This window comes from Globicephala melas, chromosome 6 (genome assembly GCF_963455315.2).
Source record: "Globicephala melas chromosome 6, mGloMel1.2, whole genome shotgun sequence".
NCBI lineage: Eukaryota > Metazoa > Chordata > Mammalia > Artiodactyla > Delphinidae > Globicephala > Globicephala melas.
The window spans coordinates 8,136,237-8,156,350 of NC_083319.1; the positions used below are offsets into that span (position 1 = coordinate 8,136,237).

At 50.2% G+C, this 20,114-nt stretch overlaps 1 protein-coding gene across 5 annotated transcripts; it reads left to right on the forward strand.

Annotated features, from left to right (window-relative positions):
* Positions 1 to 63: 63 nt before the first annotated feature.
* Positions 64 to 18,584, forward strand: NAIF1 (nuclear apoptosis inducing factor 1). Of its 5 annotated transcripts, none has more exons than XR_009564240.2 (3): positions 64 to 1,536; positions 3,183 to 4,897; positions 18,318 to 18,584. XR_009564240.2 is itself a non-coding variant. In XM_030858545.3 (2 exons), the coding sequence occupies exons 1-2, from the start codon at positions 1,026 to 1,028 to the stop codon at positions 3,653 to 3,655; spliced, it is 984 nt and encodes a 327-aa protein (XP_030714405.1). In that variant the 5' UTR covers positions 64 to 1,025; the 3' UTR covers positions 3,656 to 12,355. The 5 variants fall into 5 exon arrangements, 1 of the variants encoding a protein (XP_030714405.1); XR_009564242.2 differs by having other exon boundaries at positions 3,183 to 4,855; XR_009564239.2 differs by lacking the exon at positions 18,318 to 18,584 and adding an exon at positions 17,942 to 18,311.
* Positions 18,585 to 20,114: the final 1,530 nt, after the last annotated feature.

Here is a 20,114-nt window from a genome sequence, read left to right on the forward strand (position 1 = left end):
CCGACCAGTCACAGACCCGGAGGGCCACCCGGAGGGGCGGAACCTCCCACCGAGGACTGCCCACGCAGGCCTTGACTACCCGAATCAATGGAGAGGGCGGGGCGATCCCCGCTCAGCGTGGGGCAATTCGAACTGAGGGAGGCGGGGATTGGCTGAGCCGGGCAGGAGGGAGGAAATCACGGTGCGATAGGCATAAGTCATGTGATTGGCAGGCGGAAGGCTCCGCGTCCTATTTCCATTGAGAAACGCTGTTTAGACGGCGAAATCGTAAGGATGGGAGGGGCCGTCGTGTAAGGAGAGATCGCAGTCTCCGGTGGGAAGTAGGATTTGCGTGAGGAACAATTGTGAGCTGCGGTTGCAAGGCAGAGTTTGCGCCATTGGGTGGAACTGAAAATTAACTGGCTAACGGCTCAAGACCGAAAGCACTAGGAATCCTCAGGAAGCCGGGTTTTGGTAATCTAACTCCCTAAAACCACCAATAAAATAGCTGAATTTAACGGCGTAAAAGTCGTAATACTGATGATTGAACGACAGGACAACTTTCCAATGGAAGTGAGTAAAGGCTAGGTTGGGTGGAGCGCTCTGTAGCGACAGACACACCTTTAGACCAATGATCAGGCCAATTCCAGTAAGTAGGCATGCTCTTTAGCTGAGCGACAGATCGAAAGAACTAGTGATCGACGTGATATCTGAGCCGCGACCAACCGGGAGGGCGGGTCCCCCTGGAGAAGGGCTGCGAGGCGGGAAGAGGGGAAGTGGGCGGATCTCCGCACATCCCGGCGGAAGAGGCAGATTCAGGAAGCCATTACGCAGCTGGCTGGCAGCAGCTGGGCCGGTCGGGGCTGGGCCCTACGCACTTTGCGTAGCAAGGGGGGTTACCAAAGGCCTGGTACTTGGCCTTGAACAAGGCCGGCCTATCCCCTGTAGGGGGGGGTGGGTGAGGAGAAAGGCTGAGGAAGGCGAGAAGGGGAATTGGGGCAGTTAGGGGATTATAGTTTCTTTAAAAAGCAAGGTAGGGAGAGGCCATGGCCGTCCCAGCCAAGAAAAGGAAAATGAACTTTTCTGAGCGAGAGGTGGAGATCATCGTGGAGGAGTTGGAACTGAAGAAGCACCTGCTGGTGAACCACTTCAACGCTGGGGTCCCTCTGGCTGCCAAGAGCGCGGCATGGCATGGCATCCTGAGAAGGGTCAACGCCGTGGCCACCTGCCGCAGGGAGCTGCCTGAGGTCAAGAAGAAGTGGTCTGATCTCAAGACCGAGGTCCGTCGCAAGGTTGCCCAGGTCCGGGCGGCTGTGGAGGGTGGCGAGGCCCCAGGGCCCACTGAGGAAGACGGAGCTGGTGGGCCTGGGACAGGTGGTGGCAGTGGCGCTGGTGGCCCAGCTGTAGCCCCCGTACTGCTCACCCCCATGCAACAGCGCATCTGCAACCTGCTGGGTGAGGCCACCATCATCAGCCTGCCCAGTACCACAGAGATCCACCCCGTGGCCCTTGGACCCACGGCTACTGCAGCCGCAGCCACGGTCACCCTGACACAGAGTGAGTGACCTCTCCCACCCAGTCTGGCGTGCCTAAATGGGAAGGACCAGCAAGAGCTGGGGCAGCCCAGGGAAGGTTGGCTGCCAAGGGTCAAAGGTCAGATGGGAGTCTTGGAAGACCATGAGGCCTTCCAAGAGATCCCCAGACAGAAGTGATCCTGTTCTCTCTGGGACTTCCTCAGCACGCAGTCTGGACTTCTGACAGGCTGGCTTGCTCTCCACTGTTTTGCCACCATTCATGTCCATGACTGAACTGTGTGGTCCTTGAAGACAGAGACCATGTTTATATCTCCACAGGACTTAACACAGGGCCTAGCACCTAGTAGGCAGTCAGGACATATTTGTTGAATAAATAGGTAGGTGGACATCGATTCTGGACAAAGACATTCCGGTTTTCAGTGTGGTGAACGTTCATCAGGCACAACTGAGGAACCTCATGGTTCCAGGTGTTAATCTACGTTTCTGTTCACTCATCAACCACTAGGGCAGTTCTGTGCCAAACCCTGGGCTCGGCACTGGGATTACCAAGGTGTCTAAGAGATAGGCCGGTTATATTCTAGTAGGACAGATAAGACGAATATGTGAATAACTGCACTGTCAGTTGTGAGAACCTAAGGACTCAGAAGAGAAAGGGGGCTTCCTGGTGGGGTTGGGGGCACACAGTGGATGTTGGCATTAAAGGGTGGAGAAGACTGACCTTTCCCACATGCTTGGAGGCCCAAACAGCCCAGCTAGAATGGCTTCAAAGGTTCTCGCCTATGAATGACAATGAAACTGGTTGGTTGGACTTTTTAGTTAGATAAAGGTTTGCACCAATGACTGTTAAGTGCTCTTTGTGATAGGCTGGGAACTGTTTCGATCCGTGATTCTCAGTGGGGCTTGGGGGAATTGGGTGTGTGTGTGTGACTGCCATAACCCCACAGTGTCATATTTCTCAAGGATATGGAGGTGGGAAAGGGGATCAAACACTGGTCTAAATCAGTTGCTATTCTGGAAGAGGGAGGACCTTTAGGTATTCCATTGACGGAGGTGGTCAAGGAGACAGGGAGGCATTTATTGGGCACTTTAGCTAGTGCCTTCCCACTCCCACCTCCTTTTCTGCTTGGCCGTAAAAGACATGGAAGTCAAGAAAGCACTGAAGAAGGCCGGACCAGTGGGGCACTTCGGGGAGCATGTGGCTCTGCCTTTATTAGCCAGAAGCAGCTCAGTGGGGTGATGATGAACACATTGGGCTCTGGTATTGGGGGAGACCTGCATTTCTTCCTGGACCTGATGAATCAGCTGACCTTAGGCAAGTCATTCCATGTTTCTGAGTCTACCTCCTCTCTGAAAATGAACGTGACAGTATCTACCTCTTGGTGTCCTTATGAGGATTCATGGAGCTCATGAGTGCAAAGGGTTACCACGTAGTAGGCGCTCTGCATTTTTTGCTAGTCTTACTATTAGCATCTTTGCTTTTGCCAGATCTGGGGCTGGCCCTTTGGTTATTAAGTAGATTAAGATTCTAAACCCCTTCGATTCTAGATTTATATATGAAAGGCTATAAAGCCAGGGGAGGGCTTAATGGCCTCCTCCCCACCCCGCATGGCTAGCCTCCCTCTTTCTAGAAGGTGACCTGCCACTGCCTTTGCTCTTTCTTCCCCACAGTCCCCGCAGAGACCGCCTATCACACGCTGGAGGAGGGAGTGGTAGAGTACTGCACGGCCGAGGCCCCCCCACCCCTGCCAACGGAGGCCCCCGTGGAGATGATGGCCCAGCATGCCGACACCTCAGTCAAGCCACAGGCGCTCAAGAGCCGCATCGCCCTCAACTCAGCCAAGCTGATCCAGGAGCAGCGGGTCACCAACCTGCACGTGAAGGAGATTGCCCAGCACCTGGAGCAGCAGAATGACTTGCTACAGATGATCCGTCGCTCCCAGGAGGTGCAGGCCTGTGCCCAAGAGCGCCAGGCTCAGGCCATGGAGGGCACCCAGGCGGCCCTGAGCGTCCTCATCCAGGTCCTCCGGCCCATGATCAAAGATTTCCGCCGCTACCTGCAGAGCAACATGCCCAACCCCACCACTGCCTCTGACCCTGGACAGGTGGCCCAGAATGGGCAGCCGGACAGCATCATCCAGTGAGGGCAGGGGTCGAGCCAGCCTTCCGCTGTGAATGGATGACACCACATGGTCTTGTAAGTGGGTTGTGTGGTTGGCCTCAGTCTAGGCCTGGCCATGTGGACGGCTCCCAGTCTGACAGACATTTAGGGGTCCACGGTTTCCGAGAAATGAAGCAGACTGGGAAGAAGAATTTGTTGGGTTCCTGGGACCCAAACTCTCTTCCCCCTACCCCTTGAGCTGTCCTGCTAAGAACCTGAAGATTGGATAGGTGGGGGTCAGGTGCTGGTGATGGGACCCATATTGTCATGAGCCAGGGCTTGTGACATGACCCAGACTTGGACTAGGACAACTGTCGGCCCTCACTGGGGACCACCTCACAGCTTGGGGGTCTGAGCGGAAATACCCGCCCCCCACCCAGGTGCCATCCTTTGGAGTAAGATAACATCAGTGGTGCTGGCAGTAGCACAAAAACATCTTCTTCCTCCCCTTGGGAGGCAGAGTGACAGCTGGGCCTGAGGAGGAAACCCCACCCTTTTCTCCTTCTCACTGTGCCTCAGTTCTCAGGGGACTCTAGTTAGTGCCGTGCTGTCCCCCCACCCCACTGCACCCGGGCACAGCAGGGGCCCTGTTAGTGCCCTGGGCTGCCCCTGCTGTACACCCAGGCTGCAGCCCGTGGGGCTCAGGAATTCTGTGTGTGGTGGGGACAGCTTGGTCGCCATCTGGTCTTCCACTGCGTCCCCGCGCAGCCCTCTGGTGGTTTGTCCCAACAGCTTTTGACTCAGGTCGAGTATCAGGCTTTGGGTGCTGTAAATTTTACTTATTGCCCCACTGCAGTGGGTCTGAGGTGACCTGCTGGCTCCTTCCGGAAGGCTTGCTGCAAGCCGGTTGTATTTATTCTGTTCACGAACCCCTCTGGGGGGAAGCCTGGGAAGGCTTCCGAGGGCAGCTCTGGCCACGCCCTTCCTCCTTTCCTCTCTACTGACTGTGCATTTCCAAAACTCAGTGCAGAAAACAGCCTGCTCAGCATCTCACCCTGGACTCCCTTCTCACAGTGTTCAGCACCTTGTGTTCTTGTGAGACTCCCACTGACTGGTGAGGTGACTCTGAAGGCCTGATTGGCCCTGAATGTATGCAGTGGGAGAATTGAAACTGACCTAAGAAGTGGGACCTTGGACTTCTGTGCTCGGGGAAGAGCAGACCGACCTCGGAGTGCCGGAGGAGGTGGTGTTCACTGTTCTGTCTTGATGCGCTTCCTCCCCATGTGTAAGGACTTTACCCAGATGGCATTTGTCTGTTTCATTTTCAGAATCGCCATCAATTACCGAGACCCTTGCATCTTTCCCGATCATTTCCCAAGTTTGCCATTTTGCTGTCGAGGCCTTGGCCACACGTGACCGATGGTTAAAACTCAAGGCTCCAGGGCTTCCCTGGTGGCGCAGTGGTTGAGAGTCTGCCTGCGATGCAGGGGACACGGGTTCGTGCCCCAGTCCGGGAAGATCCCACATGCCGCGGAGCGGCTGGTCCCGTGAGACATGGCCGCTGAGTCTGCGCGTCCGGAGCCTGTTGCTCCGCAACGGGAGAGGCCACAACAGTGAGAGGCCCACGTACCGCAAAAAAAAAAATAAATAAACTCAAGGCTCCAGATCTCAGCTAAACAACAAAGGTGCTGCCCTTCTGGGCACGTTAAGAATCGCTCAGCTCCACTGTTGCAATTCTGGGAAGATGCCCCCAAAGATGGTTGGGAGGTGACTGCTTTACCACCATCCTCTCTGTGGGGTACATGTGCAGTGCCAGCTACAGAGCAGTGGAGAGGAATCAGGCCGGTGAGGGAGTTGGGTTGCAGAAGGAAAGGTCTTCTCAGTGTGGCTGGAAAGCAGCAGCCCCTGGCAGCCTGGGTGCCCTCCCTCCATGGTGCCTGATGGCCCCATCAGGGTAGCTTCAGGGACTTCCTGAGGGTTTGCAGCTTTGTTTCGTTTTTCTCTGGGGTTGGCAATCTGAGCCAGTATTGTGTCTGTTCCAACTGGGTATAAAGAGGAAGCTTGGATCACTTCAACTGACTGGTTCTTTCCAGATCATAATTTTAAATTAAAGAAATATCACCTTTTTTGATATACATGTCTGTGTCTTCATTGGTTATATATAGAAGAGATAGGGGCTGGCAGAGCAGAGGCTCACAGGTCAAATCCGGCCCGCCCACCTGTCTTTGTAAATAAAGTTTTATTGGAACACAGCCATACCCCTTCTTCTGCTTAATGTCTGGCTGTTTTTCTGCTACAATAGCAGAGTTAAGTAGTTGTGACAGAGTATCTGGCCCACAAGCCAAAAGTATTTACTCTCTGGTCCTTTCCACAAAAGGCTGCCTATCCCTGGTTTAGGGCAGTGTCTCAAACTCTGGATGAGAATTACATGGGGTGTTTTTAATATAACCAATCCCTGGCCTCATCTAAAACCTAGAAGAGACTCCTGGAGGGAGAGCTCTAAGAATATGCATGGTAAACAAGTTCTCTGGGTGATTCTGATATTTTCTGAAGGTTAAGAACTTTGGCTCAGAGACTGGAAGACAAACAGATGGAATCAGGATAATGCCCCAGGGAGGGCTGGTTCTCAAGAGTTTCTGTTCAACAGTTGAGCGGTCCTGCTAAGCAGAGATTCTCACTTGAGATTGGCCTTCATTCTAGAGGGAGCCCAGCCTTTCTGGACACAGTTATCACTCTCTCCAATATTTAGTGATGATAAAAACTGACAGTTACCGAGCCCAGGTGTTATAGGCATTACCTTATTGACTTCTTGCAACAGCCCCATGAATCAGGTACTAATGCTGTTCTCAGTTGACAGATAAGGTCACTGAGGATCAGAGAGGTTGAACAATTTGCCTAAAGTCGCACAGCTATCTTATACCCTGGGGTGGCCCATCTCTTTAACCGCTGTTCTTTTTTTTTAATTTATTTTTTAATTTTTATTTTTGGCTGTGTTGGGTCTTCATTGCTGCGCGTGGGCTTTCTCTAGTTGCGGTGAGCGGGGGCTACTCTTCGTTGCGGTGCATGGGCTTCTCACTGCAGTGGCCTCTCTTGTTGCAGAGCACGGGCTCTAGGCACGCAGGCTCAGTAGTTGTGGCACACGGGCTCAGTAGTTGTGGCTCACGGGCTCTAGAGCTCAGGCTCAGTAGTTGTGGTGCACAGGCTTAGTTGCTCCGCGGCATGTGGGATCTTCCCGGACCAGGGCTCGAACCCATGTCCCCTGCATTGGCAGGCAGATTCTCAACCATTACGCCACCAGGGAAGCCCAACAGTCAAGTTTTTAATCACTTACTGTGATGATATAAGCAAGAGGGGAAGTGCCAGCTCTCCCAGTGTTGCATTTTTCCCCATGGGACAGTGCTGGGCAGGGTCAGATGTGTTGCAGATGAGGAATCATTTCACTGTTGAGGGAAGCCCCTGCTTTACAGACTTGTGTGTGTGTTGGGGGAATGAGAGCAGGAAGGGACAGGAATGAAAAAGTACGGAGTCAGAGCAAAGTGTCTCCCCACTCCTCCTGATATGAAGGTCTTGGCCGAGGCAACTGAGACCTCAGAATGGAAGCTCCTGGGCTAGGAATGCAGCTTTGCATAAGAGCACATGAGGCCTTCCACATAAAGCCTTTGAAATGGCCTGTGATTGGGCCTGAAAGATCACACATTGGTTTGTGGCCAGGAGCTAAACTCCTCACAAGTGTGTCCCAGGTCTTTGGAGTCAGCCTGCTTCTTACTGGCTGTGTGCCCTGGCATGAGGTCATTTACTTTCTCTAAGCCTTGGCTTCCTTATCTAAAAATCCTTCTCTCACGAGGTTGATGTGAGAAGTTAACAAGTTAATGCTCACAGAATACTTAGCACAGTGCCTGGTGCATAGTAGTTGCTAAATAATGGTACCTGCTTCAGTGAGCTATTGCTGTGTAACAAATCACCCTAAAACTTAGAGGCTTAAAACAATAATCATTTATTTGCCCATGATTTCTCAGGATGAGCAGGGCCCAGAGAGAACAGCTTGTCGCTGTCTTGTCAGTGTCGGCTGGGGCAGTTCTACTGGGCCTGGAGGCCCATCCACTTTCCAGATGGCTCCCTCACACGTCTTGTAAGCTGATGCTACATGAGGGCTGGGCACTCTGCTGAATCTGTCATCTGGGGCCAGGGGTGGGGTAGGCACCTCAGTTCTCCTCTACCTGGGCCTCTCCATGCAGCTGCTTGGGCTCCCTCACAGCATGGTGCTTGGGGGTTCCGAGAATGAAGAAGTGGAAACTGCTGGTCCTCTTAAAGGTTAGGCTTAGATCTGGCCAGCATCACTTTGTAATATTCTCTTGGTCATGCAATCCTAGGCTGGCCCAGATTTGGGGGAACGAAGGAATAGACTCCATCTCTGTCTTCTTAAAAAAAAAAAATTTATTTGGCTGGGCCAGGTCTTAGTTGCGGCACGTGGGATCTTCGTTTGCCTCATGTGGGATCTTCGTTGCGGCATGCGGGATCTTTTTAGTTGTGGCATGCGGGATCTTTTTAGTTGCGGCATGCAGGATCTTTTTAGTTGCGGCATGCAGGGTCTAGTTCCCTGACCAGGGATCGAACCTGGGCCCTCTGCATTGGGAGCATGGAGTCTTAGCCACTGGACCACTAAGGAAGTACCTGGACTCCACCTGTTGATGGAGGTGTGGCTACTGATACAGGGAGAGGAGGACCTGATGGTGGCCATCGTTGGAAATAAGCTAACATGCTGCTTTTATTATAAATTGGTGTCAGGACTCCAGACCCACGAAAGATAATCTCTCCTCCTCATTGAGGACTGCTTGCAGTGTACCAATCAGGATGCAAGGGAGCTCCCCAAGTTTTGCAAGGGAATCTATTGAAGTTATTCCATTTCCTGTAGCTTTGAGCGAAGACATTAGAGGGAGAAAGTAGGAGAAAAACGTTGGCAAGACCTGGGTCACTGACTCTTTTTACCCTGGAAATCTTTATACATTAGAAAGGAGTCCGGGGCTAAGGTGGGGACCATCTGTGCAGACCCACTTGGAAATCTCACTGAAAAGACTTCCTGACTCCGGGAGACATTCTAGACAATCAGTTAGGGCCTTGGAGGGTGGCAAGGTGGCTGTTGAGAGGAACAGGCAGGGACAAACTCACTCTCTTGGTTAGAGAAGATGAGCTAAACTTGGTGTGGTATTTACAAAGGGGTACGTGGTTCTCAGAATGACCTGTCCAGAGACAGAGGCCTAGAGACTGAGCTGCAATGTACTGGTTCTCTGCTGACTCAGGACGGTCACCCTCTCTGCCCGCCTCTTCCTGGGCAGCCCTCAGGGCTCAGCCTGGATGTCACTAGCTCAAGAGACCCTTCCCCACCCCACCCCCAGCCCAGGTAGGCTCCCTGCTGCTGTGTACTCCCATAGCCCCTGCCGTCGGCTCCCTAACTCTCATCCCACGTGGACTTGCTTGTTTTCCAACTGACCCCTCACTGGGAGCCTCTTGGCTTCAGCGACCTTGTCCACTTTGTTACCAGCTATAGCCCAGCTCTGCGAATGGCATCGTCCTTCCCCTGGTTGCCCAGGTGACATCCTTGGTTCCTCCTACTGCCTCACCCCTCACATCCACTATCTGTTAAGTGTCCTCCGGATGTTCCTTAAATCTGTCCAATGTCTCTCTCTTCCCAAATCCAACCCTGCCTGTTCTCTCACCTGGGTTGCCCACAGCAGCCTCTTCACTGGCCTCCCTGCCTCCAGGCCTTTCTGAGGATGGTCTTTTGAAGCAAATCTAACCAGGCTTCTCCCTGTTCTATCCCTTCAGTGACTTTCCTTAACTCTTGAATTGAAGTATAAGCTCTTGAACGTAACCTACAGACATGGTCTGATGCTGCTTCCTACTTTGTACTCCTTTCCAGCCACACTGAAAGTTTACTTCCTTGTCATTTATATCTCAATAAAACTGGGGGGTATGGTCGGGGGCAGAAACAAAAGAAAATTTACTTCCTTAAAGATGCTGGGCTCCTTCTACCCTCCAAACCTTTGTCTGCTGTTCCTCTTGCCCAGAACAACTTTCTTGCTCATCTTTCCTAATTCCTATTCATCCTTCACATCCAGCTTGGGCGTCAGGGAGCATTATTCGGTCACACCCTGTGTTTCCTCCCTCACACTGTGCTGTAATCGCACTTTTATTTTTTAATTTAATTTTATGTTTTTTTAAATTAATTTTTATTGGAGTATAGTTGATTTACAATGTTGTGTTCGTTTCTGCTGTACAGCAAAGTGAATCAGTTATACATATACATATATCCACTCTTTTTTAGATTCTTTTCCCATATAGGTCATTACAGAGTATTGAGTAGAGTTCCCTGTGCTGTAGGTTCTTATTAGTTACCTATTTTATGTATAGTAGTGTGTATATGTCAATCCCAGTCTCCCAATTTATCCCTCCCCCCTTTTTAAATTTTAATTTTATCGCACTTCTAAATGTTTGGGTCCTGCTATAGGAGGGTTTCTCAAGCTCAACATAGTTGTCATGTTGGGCTGGATCATTCCGTGTTGTGGGAGGCTGTCTTATGCGCTGTAACGTACTTAGCGGCATCCTGACCTCTGTACACTGGATACCAGTAGCATGTCCCCCCGCTCCAGTCATGACGATCAGAAATGTATCCAGACATTGCCAAGTGTCCCATGGTGGGGAGAGCAAAATCACCCCCAGTTAAAAACAGCTGTCCTGGGAATTTCCTGGCAGTCCATTGGTTAGGACTCGGCACTTTCACTGCCATGGCCTGTGTTCAATCCCTGGTTGGGGAACTAAGATCCTGCAAGCTGCCCAGAACAACCAAAAAATAAAAAAGAACAACTGTCCTACGGCAATAACATCTGTCTTATAGTTTCCTGTCAAGTACATGGCACAGTCCCTGGATATCTATTTAATCCACATTTTTGTAAAGTAATTTTATTTATTTATTTATCTATCTTTATTTATTTATGTTTTGGCTGCGTTGGGTCTTCATTGCTGCTTGCAGGCTTTCTCTCTAGTTGTGGAGAGCGGGGACTACTCTTCATTGCGATGCATGGGCTTCTCACTGCAGTGGCTTCTCCTGTTGTGGAGCACAGGCTCTAGAGTGCAGGCTCAGTAGTTGTGGCACATGGGCTTAGTTGCTCCACACCAAGAGGGATCTTCCTGGACCAGGGCTCAAACCCGTGTCCCCTGCATTAGCAGGCAGATTCTTAACTACTGAGGCACGAGGGAAGTCCCTAATCCACTTTTTATTGCGGTGTGGGTTGAATTAAATGTCAACAGCATTCCCATAAGATGTTTTGTATTTCCCCATTTGATAGATGAAGAGACTAAAGCCAGGACTCACCTGGTGGCACATCGTTTGTAAAAGGCGGAGCTGGGAGTCTATCCCAGGTGTGTTTGGCTACACAGCCTGCTCCTTATGAGTCAGCCTCTCATGAGAGGCTGAGCGTGAATCAGCCTTCTGGACCTGTGGCCTGGACCCTGGACCTGTGACAGATGTGTCAGGAACCCCACCCTGAGTGGCCCTGCCCCACCTGAGTGTTGTGACTTTGGGCAGGTCACACCTCCCCGCTGGGCTGTGGGGTTTCCCCTCCTGTGCAGCCCCCTTCTGCTGAGAGCTGATGAGAGGATTAAATGAGATAAATGGAGTAGGTGGGTGATGCAGGGGCTGTCTGTGCCCAGGAGCTCCACACAGAGCCTGGCCTGTGAAAGGTAATGGATATGAAGAGAGGAAGAGGCAGGAAGGGGCCTTCCTGAGGACCCCTGACAGCACATTCTCCAAGGATTCTGTGGATCCTGAGGCCTACAGCCTACAGCCACTCAGGTAAGAATCCCTTGGCTCAGATAACAGGTTCCTGCCTGCATCTGCAGGAGGTTAGCTAGATAGAGGCTGTACTCTAGGCTTTAGGCAATCCTGACAGGCAGGAATGTGGGCCCGACCTTCCAGGTAGTCCCTTTTTACAAAAGCAGCCAGAAATCTGGGCTTTTATGAGAAATCTCCCAGTTTAAATATTTCAACTACTAAATATTTGTAAAGCCTGTGCAAGGCAAGTGAAACACACCTGTGGGCTAAAGTCAAGCCATGGATGTCAGGTTGCAAGCTGTACGTCACCCTTTGGGGGCCAGTCTGTACCCCTCAGGAGGAGCCAGAGGAAGGCAGAGGTTGGTAGGCAGGAGGTCTGGGCACCAGATCCCTCTTTCTCTTGCGCCTCAGTCTCCCCATCCATATGATGGGTGTGGGCCATCCTAGCTGGAATGGTCCGTCCTGGATACCCCTCCTTTGCCCAGGCTGGGCCTGACTCAGTGGGAGGATCTGACCTGGGCTCTTTACTTGGCTCCGAGCTGAGTCATTCATGACACACGTGGCAGTGATAGTCACGTGCCACCTGCCTGTCAGGAACCAAGCACAGACGGGGACTGGCCACTGCAGGGAATGCCCACCAGGGCTGAGGCTGGCAGAACCACTGTTTCCAGCCAGGCCTCCAACAGGGTCCTGTCCAGGTGCGAGTTTGGGCCAAAAGGCCTCCATGATCTCTTATGGCTGTTTTTAGTGCCTGCTCCACACCCAGGGCTCCTCCTGGCTGTGGCACTCTGGTTTTTCTTTGAGGAACCATCCCTCCTCCAGTCTCAGTCCATTCAGTTTGAGGGAGAGATCCCAATTCTGGGATCAGTGGTAAGGATGATCCCATCATCCTTAGGATCACTGGCTGCAGTGGTAAGGATGTGATGCAGGACTGGTCCATGAGAGGAACAGCATTCTTCTGTCCACAGTGATTGGTTAAGGGTGAGCATGTGACCCAATTGGACCTATGGGAGTCTGCCCTGGGACTTTGGCTCTTTCCATTGCTGTTTCCAAGCTGGTGGGATGAAAACCCGAGGCTCTGGGAAGGTCACCTAACCTAAGCCCATCTAATAATGAAGGCAACCAAGGAAAGGCTAAGCAGCTGAAATCTAAGAAAGATTTCAGCCGGGGTTTGAGTACTTGAATCCAGCAATTTCTTTTTTCTTTTTTAATAGATCCTTATTGGAGTATAATTGCTTTGCAATACTGTGTTAGTCTCTGTTGCACAACAAAGTGAATCAGCCGTATGCCTACACATGTCCCCACATCCCTTCCCTCTTGAGCCTCCCTCCCATCCTCCCTATCCCACCCCTTTACGTCATCACAAAGCACTGAGCTGATCTCCCTGTGCTATGCTGCTGCTTCCCACCAGCCAACTATTTTACGTTCGATAGTGTATATATGTCGATGCTACTCTCACTTCGTCCCAGCTTCTCCCTCCCACCCCATGTCCTCAAGTCCATTTTCTATGTCTACCTCTTTATTCCTGCTCTGCAACTAGGTTCATCAGTACCTTTTTTTCCTTTCTTTTTTTTTTTTTAGATTCCATATATATGCGTTAGCATACGGTATTTGTTTTTCTCTTTCTGACTTACTTCACTCTGTATGACAGACTCTAGGTCCATCCACCTCACTACAAATAACTCAATTTCGTTTCTTTTTATGGCTGAGTAATATTCTATTGTATATATGTGCCACATCTTCTTTATCCATTCATCTGTTGATAGACACTTAGGTTGCTTCCATGTCCTGGCTATTGTAAAGAGTGCTGCAATGAACATTGTGGTACCTGTCTCTTTTTGAATTATGGTTTTCTCAGGGTATATGCCCAGTAGTGGGATTGCTGGGTCGTATGGTAGTTCTATTTTTAGTTTTTTAAGGAACTTCCATACTGTTTTCCATAGTGGTTGTATCAAGAATCCAGTAATTTCTGAAGCTAGATCTACCCTCCTGGACGTACCAGCTACAGCACCTGCAAATCGCCAGTCATTTTAAGCAGGTGTTTGTCATTAGCAGCTGAAAGAGTCCTAATGCTTTTGCCAACCCTAAGGGTCTATGATTCAGATACCAGGTCAAAGTGTCTTCAGAGTACTGGCCTAGACTAGTTGTTTCTCATGCTATGACCTGAGATCTACCTTTAGGATCATCTGGGCTGTTAACGCACATTTCTGAGCCCCACCTGAGACCAACTGAAACAGATACTGGCGGTGTTGGAGTGGGAGGAGGCATGTGGATTTTCAGCAAGTTCCCACTTGACTCTGACTAAACCTCAAGGTGGAGAACACTGGCGGCCTCTGTCCCTCCTTTCTCCAACCTCCTCCCTCCACGTTTGAATCACGTGATTCCACCAATCTGGCCACAGCTGATTGGATGAGGAGAGGATACCTGGTCCAAACTGGGCCAATTGGCTTTCTTTCCCCCAAATTTGGAATCGGGATCTAGAAACCCGCTCAGTTTTTGTGGCTGTTTGAACTTTCTTCCACCTCACACTCCAAGAAGTAGAAAAGGTTGCTCAGGGAATTCCCTGGCGGTCCAGTGGTTAGGGCTGTGTGCTTCCATTGTAGGGGGCATGGTTCCGTACCTGGTGGGGGAACTGAGATCCTGCATGCCTCGTGGCACGGCAAAAAAAAAAAAAAAAAAAAAAAAATTGTTGCTCAGAGGAGGGAGAGGAAGGAGAGAACACAGGAGGGGAGGCGGGGCTGAGAGAGTTCAATGTAAGTGACCACGGTACCATAAGTTTCCCCACCCTGACACCCCTGTGCAAGTCTTCCTTCCCACTGCCTGCGGGACCCCGTATTTTTATAGCCCCTTCCACTTTCTGCAGTAACTAACTCGGGTGATTTCTGCTACTTGTAACCAAGAGACCTTTACCTAAGCTGTAGTTTATTTCTCAAGATCTCAGTTTCCTTATCTGTAAAATGACTAGCGCCATGATACATTATACCCTTCCCGGGTATGCAGCGGGTCCTCACAGAGGAGCCTCTGCTTAAACCACTCCTTCCATCAGGAGAGGTCTTGGTGACATGGGGTATAGGTGGCAGAAGGATTTCACTGCAACAGTGCTTCTCAAAGTTTGATGTGCATTGAAATTGCCTGGAATCTGTTTAAAATGCAGATTCCTGGATCCTGCAGATTCTTGGTGCTCCTGTAAAATCATCCTTCCCTCCCTGCTCCCTCTCCCCAAACAATCATGGGTCTCCTTTCTGTCACTATAGATGAGTTTGCATTTTCCAGAATTTTACCTAAATGAAATCACGCAGTGTGTACTGTTCTTTTGACTGGCTTTTTTCACTAAGCCTAATTATTTTGAGAAGCACCCATGTTGATGTGTTTATCAATGCAGTAGTTCACTTTTTATTGCTAAGTAGGATATACTGTAATTTGTCGGTTTTTTGTAATTTATTTATTGTATTTTGCCTGCATTGGGTCTTTGTTGCTGCGTGAGGGCTTTCTCTAGTTGCGGTGAGCGGGGGCTACTCTTCGCTGCGGTGCACGGGCTTCTTGCAGTGGCTTCTCTTGTGGAGCATGGGCTCTAGGCGCACAGGCTTCAGTCGTTGTGGTGCAGCACAGGCTTAGTTGCTCTGTTGCATGTGGGATCTTCTCGGACCAGGTCTGGAACCCGTGACCCCTGCATTGGCAGGCGGATTCTTAACCACTGCGCCACCAGGGAAACCCTGTAATTTGCTTATCTATTCAATCACATATTGATGGATATTTCAGTTGTTCCAATATTTAGCTATGAAGGATCAAGCTGCTGTGAACCTTGTGTTGTCCTTGTGTACAAGTCTTTGTGGGTACCAATGCTTATGTTCCCTTGAATAAATACTAAGAGTGGGATGGCTGGGTTATATGGCTGGCGTATGGTTAACATTTTAAGAAACTGTCTAACTGTTTTTCAAAGCGGTCGCTCCACTTTACATTCCCACCGACGGTGTATGAGAGCTCTGGTGGCTCCACGTTCTTGCCAACATTTGGTGGGGTTTTCATTTTAACCATTCTAGTAGGTGGGAAGTAGTACCTCATGGTGGCTTTAACTTGCATTTCCTTAAGACTCATGGTGGTGTTATTTTCCATCTGTAGATCTTCTTTGATGAGGTGACTATTCTATTTAAATCCTCCTCTTATTAATAAGTGTTGAGGGTTCTTTATCTAGATACAAGTCCTTTGTCAGCTATATTTTTGCAAATATTTTCTCCCAGTCTGTGCATGCCTTTTCATTTTTGTAACAAATGCCTTAGATTACTTTCATACACATTGAGTCTGAGAACCTCTCTTCGATGACAAGCAGTGCAAATTCAAACAGCAGTAAGAGGTGCTGGCCCATCCGACTGGCAAAAATAAAAAAGAGGGTCCTCAGGCATTGGTGATGGGGAGTCGCGGGAACACTCCTGATACTCTGTTAGCAGGAGTGGAAATTGGTGCAAAATCCTGAAAAGACTATTTGCTGATAGTTCATCAAAATCTTTAAATATGGGTTCCTATGACTCAGCGAGTTCTGTTCTAGGAATTCTTCTTGAAAGAGTAAATAAACAGTAGCAGTAAGTTGTCTGTTCCAGGATCTTTGGTCCTGGGTTTGTGCTGACAGGAGGGGGCTGCGGACATGCCTGGCTGGCCTCCCCGGGAGCTTGATACTCTGCCCTGTGTGCTCAGAGTCCTGGGTGGAAGGCTCAGAGGGACTGGGAGGTCAGTGAGGCTAAAATTTGACGGGTCCCCCCAGCAGGGTGGCCGGAGGAAAGTGCAGTATAGGTCTCGCCCGACTGCATCAGGAGTCTGGGTCCACCCTGAGCCTGGCCTGGCCTCGGAGGTTCGAACCAGCCACCACCAGTACAGACTAGGAACAGGGGACACTTGGCTGACACAGCTACCTGGGACCTAAGAAAGGACAGCGCTTTGCTCCACATACCAGTGGTTTCTCTGGGACACAGGGAGGTGGGGTCTTGGTCAAGGCAGGCCAGGACTTGCTGGAGCCGGGCGGGAGAAGGGAGCTGGGAGCCTGGAGACCAGGTCTCTAGATTAGCACCTGTCTCCTCCTCTGCCACTTGGCCCAGTCTTTTCCCCCTCTGGCCCCTCCAGTGAGGACTGAAAGCATGGGTGTCGAAATCTTCCAGACTTGAGTTCCATTTCTGTCTCCATCATTTTCTGTGACTTGGCATGTTATTTAGCCTCTTCATACCTCAGTTTCTTTTTCTCTTTTTTAAATTTTTTTGTTGAAATACAGTTGATTTACAACGTTGTGTTAGTTTCAGGTGTGCAGCACAGTGATTCAGTTATACATCTATCTATCTATTCTTTTTTGGATTATTTTCCACTCTAGGTCATTACAAGATATTGGGTAGAGTTCCCTGTGCTATACAGTAGGTCCTTGTGGGTTATATATTTTATATATAGCAGTGTATATATTTTAATCCCAAAGTCCTAATTTATCCCACCCCCCACTTTTCCCCTTTGGTAACCATAAGTTTCTTTTCTATGTCTGTGAGTCAATTTCTGTTTTGTAAATAAGTTCATTTGTATCTTTTTTTTTTTTTTTTTTGCGGTACGCGGGCCTCTCACTGTTGTGGCCTCTCCCATTGCGGAGCACAGGCTCCGGACGCGCAGGCTCAGCGGCCATGGCTCACGGGCCCAGCCGCTCCGCGGCATGTGGGATCCTCCCGGACTGGGGCACGAACCCGCGTCCCCTGCATCGGCAGGCGGACTCTCAACCACCGCGCCACCAGGGAAGCCCTGTACCATTTTTTTAGAGTCACATATACGTGCTATCATATGATGTTTGTCTTTCTCTGTCCGACTTACTTCACTGAGTGTGATCATCTCTAGGTCCATCCATGCTGCTGCAAAGAGCATTATTTCATTCACGTACCTCAGTTTCTGTATCAAATTAAAACCCTGCAATGGCTCCTCAATTTGCTTTGGAAAAAGGCCCTCATGATCTGCCCCTTCCCTCCTCTCCAGCTCCACCTGCCACTCTCCCGGTGCCCCCCACCTCATTCATCACACTCCGGTCACAGTGGAGCCCCTAAACTCCTCCCCCCCGACCCCAGGGCCTTTACATAAGCTCTTACCTCTGCCTTGCCTGTCTTCAGCCTCTCTCCCCTGCTTGGTCCTACTCATTCATCAGAGCTCAGATGCCGCTTCCTCGGGGTCAGCCCTCCCTGACCCCAGACACAGTCACTCCTGCTGCTGATCTCTGTCATCGCACAGCTGTGGTCATTAAACAACGATGTCTGTGATTATTTGTTTGATGCCTGTCTCCCTGTGGCCCTGGGAGCTCCCTGAGAGCAGGGACGATACAGTCTTGTTTGGGACCGTGTCTCCTGCCCTTTACACAGGCTAGGTAGAGAGTAGGCACCCCAGTAACTCTGTTGAACAAGTAGTGCTAATGCCCTTTATCATCCATTCTAAGATGTGTTTTCACCCCACATTTTAACATCTCTGAAATCAGGAAATATTTTATAACTGCAGTGACCAGGTAGCAACTGAGACATATTCTCCAATACCTGCACGTGTGCATCAAAACTTGCAGCTTGGAAGGACATCCCCGAGACAGGAGTGGCACACTCTGAAGAAAGGCTGCATCACCCGTGCTCTTGATGATACAGGACAATATTGCCTGGGACAACACAGACCTCTGACTCCCAACAAAAAAGTGACATAGAAAAGTCAGATTCTAAATCAACTATACTTCAACAAAAATAAATAAATAAATAAAATCTGAAAAAAAAATGCAGATTCTGCGTGTGCAAAAGTTTCAGGAATATCTTCACTAAATTATTTTGATCATAGCTTCCTTTTTATGTATACACAATAGTGATATATGATTAAAATGTCTGTTTAAAAGAATGCATTCGGGGCTTCCCTGGTGGCGCAGCGGTTGAGAATCTGCCTGCCAATGAAGAGGACACGGGTTCGAGTCTTGGTCTGGGAGGATCCCACATGCCGCGGAGCAACTGGGTCCGTGAGCCACAACTACTGAGCCTGCGCGTCTGGAGCTTGTGCTCTGCAACAGGAGAGGCCGCGATAGTGAGAGGCCCGTGCACCACGATGAAGAGTGGCTCCGGCTCGCTGCAACTAGAGAAAGTCCTCGCACAGAAACGAAGACCCAACACAGCCAAAAATAAGTAAATAAATTTATTTTAAAAAATGCATTCAATAAGTATAAAAATAAAATTCCTAAGTGATAAGGAAGTGTGTCATATTTTACTCAGTGCTAGAGACTCCTGTAGGGCGCAGAGCTCTGGGAGGCCATAGGGGAGCGCTCTATCCACGGGCGCCTTCCCAGGCCAGAGTTTCGGGAATCGGGGCTGGAAGCCTTGTGGCATGTCGTTCTCCGTGTTTCCTGTAGGTGGCACTAGACAGCCACAGTCAGACGCAGCCCTGAGCACAGCCTAGAGGAAGTCCCATGCTGGAGGGTGGGGAGGGGTGAGGCTGGAGGGAGGCCTCAGGAGTGTCCTATCCCGGAGGGGAACAGGCTCTTCCGCCACCCCAGGGAGAAGCCATGGCCAGTTCTACCAGCCCATCTAGCCCAGAGGCAGATCTGGGTGTGGAGAGAACTTAGGAACAGAAGTCCGCAGCCCTGTGTCGCCTGGCCAAGCTGTGTGATTCTGGCTCCCCTTCCCTTTATGGCCCCAGTCTCGCTCCTACGCAGTGGAGATGTGAGAGCCTGCCACATCTGACCCCTAACAGTAAAGGTCTGAGGTGGCTGAAAGTCCTCCACCAGCTGCCCAGAAGGCCACTGTCTTACCTGCAGAGCCCCAAGCCCTGTGACATCCCTCTCCTTGTCTGACCTTGCCACCTGCCCCTGAGGTCAAGATGTTTCCCTTACTCCCTGGATTGGGAAACAGAGGCCCAAGGATATTAAATGACTTTCCCAAGACTACAGAACTGTGAGTGGTTGGAGCCATGTGTGAAAAGTAGATCTGTTTGCTCCTTCTACCATATCTGTCTGACCTCTTGCAATGGAAGGGAATGCAGAACAGGGTGGGAGAGAACTTCCCATCAAAGAAAATGAGCTAAGAGAAGTTACTTGGTGAGATGGTGGATTAATTGTACATGCCTAATTTGTCTCCCTCCTAAAACTACAGTAAAGAGATTTTTTTTAAGCCATTGATCTTTTTAAAGAAAAGACACGAGAAACACAAATTATAAAAGAAAAACTCGGACTTCCCTGGTGGTCCAGTGGCTAAGACTCCACACTCCCAATGCAGGGGGCCTGGGTTCGATCCCTGGTCAGGGAACTAGATCCTGCACGCAGCAACTAAGGGTTCATATGCCACAACTAAAAGATCCCGCACGGGGCAACGAAGATCCCGCAGGCCACAACTAAGACCCAGCGCAGCCAAATAAATAAATAAACTTGATAAATTAGACTTTTAAAATTTAAAAACTTTGCCCTTCAAAAGTTGTCATTAAGAGAATAAAGAGGGCTTTCCCTGGTGGTGCAGTGGTTGAGAGTCCGCCTGCCGATGCAGGGGACGCAGGTTCGAGCCCCGGTCTGGGAAGATCCCACATGCCGCGGAGCGGCTGGGCCCGTGAGCCATGGCCGTTGAGCCTGCGTGTCCAGAGCCTGTGCTCCGCAACGGGAGAGGCCACAGCAGGGAGAGGCCCGCGTACCGCAAAAAAAAAAAAAAAAAAAGAG

Excerpts from the sequence above, each read along its gene's own strand:
- NAIF1 (XM_030858545.3), top strand. The coding sequence starts at position 1,026 with ATGGCCGTCCCAGCCAAGAAAAGGAAAATGAACTTTTCTGAGCGAGAG. Across the intron at positions 1,537-3,182 it reads CACGGTCACCCTGACACAGA|TCCCCGCAGAGACCGCCTAT; the intron begins GTGAGTGACCTC and ends TCTTCCCCACAG.